This window comes from Medicago sativa, chromosome 1, assembly GCF_051527215.1.
Source record: "Medicago sativa cultivar Bolivia chromosome 1, Bolivia_mono, whole genome shotgun sequence".
Classification (NCBI taxonomy): Eukaryota; Viridiplantae; Streptophyta; class Magnoliopsida; order Fabales; family Fabaceae; genus Medicago; species Medicago sativa.
Window position 1 is genome coordinate 18333699 of NC_140749.1, and position 4938 is coordinate 18338636.

The 4938-nt window shown below is 34.4% G+C and overlaps 1 protein-coding gene across 1 annotated transcript; it reads right to left on the bottom strand.

Moving 5' to 3' along the window:
- Positions 1–2533: 2533 nt before the first annotated feature.
- LOC146953303 (tolB protein-like protein) lies at positions 2534–4938 on the bottom strand. The gene has a single exon (XM_085708539.1). The coding sequence runs from the start codon at positions 4692–4694 to the stop codon at positions 2733–2735; it is 1962 nt and encodes a 653-aa protein (XP_085564665.1). The 5' UTR covers positions 4695–4938; the 3' UTR covers positions 2534–2732.

Consider the following 4938-nt stretch of genomic DNA (forward strand, 5'->3'; position numbering starts at 1 on the left):
ATTTAAATAAGTATTCTGATATTTATTGGCGAGAACCATAATTTTTACTTTGTTATTTCTCCTTGGAGCTTATATGATGTAACGCCCCGGATTTTAGGTCCAAGACATTACTTAAAAATATATTTATTTTATCAAATGTGAGACTATTTTTTTAACTATAAAAAGGAAATCATGGAAAATAAGTCCATAATGAAACTAGTAAAATCACTAATAGAAAATTATTCTTAAAAATTGATTTTCTTCTTAACCGAAGAAATTTATATCCACGTATTTCTAATTAGTCAAAGGAAAAATAAAATCTTTAAAATATTTTACATCACATTTACAATTTAATAAAACCCATTTTTGTCCCAGCGCACGCTTTCATTACACATAAATTTCATGTTTCATTCTTTGGTACCTACAACATTATATTAACGTAAGGGTTAATTTCTGATTCCACATGGGATCACCTAAACTAAAAAAAATGCCTTAAAACAATAATAAAAGTACACATCAACTAAAAAGGATTAGAAATGACCAAAAGAAAGGGTGAACAACTATAAAAATATTGGTGTCGTTCTCTTTTCCTTATCCTCTTTAATTTTCGTTAATTGTATATGTTAATCAATTAATTAATTGATAGTGTATAAATTGATCTAAGTAATTTTTGTTAAAAATTGATCTAATTCATTGAGTTAGGTTTTACTATTGTGCTTGGATCAACTAGTTTCAATTCCTATACAATTCATCAATTGCATATACATTGTGATTTAGTTTGATAACTTGTTATATTTCATTATAGGTTTGGATTTGAAATTCTCTTGTTTTGCAAATTGTCAAGAACTATTAATATTTGATTGTAATAAGATTTATATTGTGAATCTCTCAATTTTATATTGAATCTTATTAGCACATAGTTTTAACTTTTTGTAATTGTTGTGATTGTTCAAACTTGTTTCCAATTAGTCAAAACCTTTCAAATCAATTTTGATAAAACTTCGTAAAACTTTTTCAAAAAGCTATTCACTCCCTCTAGCTTACAACCTTATTGGCCATATAGAACAACAGAAACGGCAATCCATATGGATACGATACTTTACTTATCACTTTATTACTTGGTAAACGATTTGGTACACTTGTCTAATCCGACCATCAAGTTTTTGTCGTCGTTGTCGAGGATTGTTAATATTTTCGACTAAACAATTTAAATTACTTATCCGTATCTGTTTTATTTATTTTTCTGCATTTTATTTTTCTGTCATTTAATTTTCCGCACTTAATTTTTCTGTTTTTTAAATTCAAAAACACCAAAAAAAATAAGTTCTAGTTGAGTCGTTATTTAGAGTCTAGTTTAGTATTCATTTATTAGTTTATTTTTATTAGTTGTTATTAACACAGTGTTTTTCTTTTTACATCTAGTTTATTTTTCTTTTTTCTTTTTAGTAACAATTTTTCTTTTCTTTTCTCATCAAGAACTAACAATTTTCTTTTTCTTTTCATTTTTTAGAGAGTCGCAGTAAAAATAACAGTTGTTATAATAACTACAATTATTAGATCGAGTCTAATTAACATTAGATCATTTAGGAGTCAATCAATTAATTTTGCATTTAAGATTAAGATTAGCATCTAGTAATATTAACAATAAGATCTTAGTTAGTAATAAGAGTCAACATTTCATTTAGGTAATAATAGTCTATTTATAAGTCGACCTAATATAAAGAACAAATAGTTAATTCCATCATTTTATTTACTGCATTTATTTTCCTTTTCAATAAGCTAAGCTAAGATACCATAGAACACCATGATTTTAGACCACAAAAACAAAGGACTCAATAATGCCAACTAATGTCACGGCTTGTAAGAATGGTACGAGCGTTGAATGTTTTTACAAAACAAACACACAAATATTTATAATGTATAACTTAGCTCTTGTGCATATATGGAATAAATCAAGCTTAAAATAAACATATACTAAAAATAAAGAGGACTGATAGTGATATGTGATATGTAATAAAAGGAACTATCAATCATGAAGGTCAGAGATTAGCAACCTGGTGTGAATTGTGACATCAGAATAGCTAAACCAGCAAAATTAAGAGTTTTTAATCACAATCCTTTACAAAAGAGAAGAATACAGAGCGTATTGATTTTCACTTTTGCGTATAACGGTTCCATATTTTCTGAAATTTTGAAGATGAGGCTCTATTCATTTCATTCATTAACGTTAATAGATAATAGAATTAAGATTTCAGAGTTTGAATGAATGTTAAATTTGATCACACCCTTTAACTTGCTCCCACTTGTGATAATATTAACCTAGCTCTTATACAATTAAGATTAGTCGTTACTACCATACATTGTCATTTTATTCTTTCTCTTTCTAGTCATGTTCCAAGACACCTAGGATTGTTCCCTCAAAAAAAGACACCTAGGATTGAAGATGTGTGTAAATATCATATACAGTTGACATCTAACCTTAAACATAGTAACACACTGTTATTATATTCAATTACATTCATTTTCTGAAATCATAAATGTGTCATTATCAGCATGTGTCAATTTGTGCATTTATTTCATAACTTCCCAATCATTACAAGAGTGCAACATAACACCTTGAATCAATGCAAACTTCAACATCCATCAAACGACAACATCAAATTACATACACGGCTACTCATCTTTATTTCAACTTTTTTTTGGGTAGAATATTTCAACTTATTATGCATAGTAATGAAACACTAGTATCACAATCAAATGTCACATGTAATCCATAATGGTTCTTGAAATGCACCTTTCAACTTATCCCAATCACCACCATCCCCATCCTCATCACCATCATTACACAACAACAATTCCCCGTGATGCCACGTAGGCGTGCCATTCTCATACGCATTACAAGTCAGCCTCCTCAACCCGCTCCCATCCAACCTCACCACAAACAAATCCCCGTACGGCTGAAACTGATTCGGCAACCCCACCGGCTCCGCTGACACACCACCCAAATTGGTCGTAAACAACAACCACTCACCGTCACCGCTAAAACAAACATGATTCAACCTCTCCCTCCCACCATCCACACCTTTTCCAATTTCAACTCTCCTCAAACCAGTCCCATCAACATTCACCACATAAATCCCAAACACTTCTCTATTCTTAGCATCATGCCTATTCGATGAAAACGCTATCAAATCACCTTTTGGTGACCAGCACGGCATTGTATCAATCCATTCACCTTCCGTTAACCTCCTCAAACCGCCATCAGCCTCCTCTCCGTTAACTGCATCAACTATATACAAATTTTTAAACCCGGTCCTACCAGACCGAAACACTATGAATTTTCCATCAGGTGAACACGATGCAAACGCATTGTTTCCACTATCATATTTTGTAAGAATTTTTAACGTAGACGGAATATCTTCACGATCATCGGTGAGATGATCCGGTTCAAACTCGATCCTTGCAATTTGAACAGTTTTAGTAACAGACTCGAAAATTGGACCGATTGAAGTGTAAATAACATTCTTCTCCGTCGGACTCCAGGAGTTACCAAAACATGTTCTTCCTTTTAATAAACACCACCGTTTTGAACCGTTGGATCTTATGATCTTAACGCCACCGTTAACATTGCCGTCAAGATCATGATTAAACGCGATGAAATCACCGTCTGGTGAGAAACTCGGAAACGAACCGTTCAATCTTAGCAACCGTATGTTATCAACCGGAGATATCACCGGGTCGAGGTGTGGATAGGTTGACTCGCCTTGAACCGACTCGCCTCTGAATCGGTGGTAACCGATGTAACAAGAATCAGGTGAAACAAATGGATTATAGTGATGAAAATCAGGATTTATTAAATCGGTTATTTTCTGAAACGTTTTCGTTTCGAGATCAAATATTTCGATATGGCGGTAATCACTTTCTTTCCGACGAGTTGCGACGGCGATGCGGTTGCTGTTTTGAATTGCGGCGGGAGTGAAACAGTGCAATCCCGGTGGAGTGATGCGAATTGGTGAGGATTGAATTCCAGTAAGATTCGAATCCTGTAAATCGGCTCGGAAAATGCTCCACCAACCGTCGTCGGCGATACGATGAAAGAACACCGTTGAATCGCCTAACCACGTCGGCCAGCCACCGTGTTCAGCCACCACAACACGATTCTCCGGAACAGACTCTTCAAACACAACGATATCCGTTTTGAGTTCACGAAAATCGCCGTCCCAGTTTCGAGAACCGTAGGAAGCAACGGCGATTAAGTTTCCGGTTAGAGAAACAGCAGGACTATAATCAACAACACCGTGAGGTGTCAGCCTTGTTAAAGTTCCGGTGCCGTCGACGGCGGTGGAGTAAACTGCAGAAGCGCTTTTGAAAAGCGCGTTTGGTTGATCATGAGTTGAGGAGAAATAGATTTTACTGTTTTTAATTATTGGACGGTCTTGAAAGAGTGTGTTGTTTGGAAGAGAAGGTAGAAGAAGTTCAGGTTTATTTTCGGACCGGGTTAGGTAAAACCGGGGTGAACCGGTTCGTTCTGAGACGAATACAATGGTTTGATGATCGTTGGTGAATTGAGCGTTGAAGTTAACTGAGATGCCGTCGGTGAGACGGTGGTCGTTGTGGTGGTTGTTGCTGTTGTTGATGTGTGTGTAGAAAACATCGAAACCGTATTGAGTTCTTCCTACGGTGTTGAAAACGATGGTTCCTGATGGTGGATTCATTTTAGTATTGTAGTTAAGTGAGAGTGAAAGTGGAGTGTTTGGTATATGGATAAGGATTTGGTTATGAGAATGTGGCAGATCGTAAGTGTATAAAAAGGGAAAAAATGATTCTCTAATTTTTAGTTTTCACATTAGAAATTAAAAAGTGTGTATGTTTGATATCATTAGAGGTTTGTTGAAATTAAGGTAAATTATGGTGATTTTGTAAAAGTTATACTCAATAGTTTTTGCAGAATTATGATGG

Bases quoted from the DNA above. Each gene is read 5' to 3' on its own strand.
- LOC146953303 (XM_085708539.1), bottom strand. From the start codon at position 4,694: ATGAATCCACCATCAGGAACCATCGTTTTCAACACCGTAGGAAGAACT.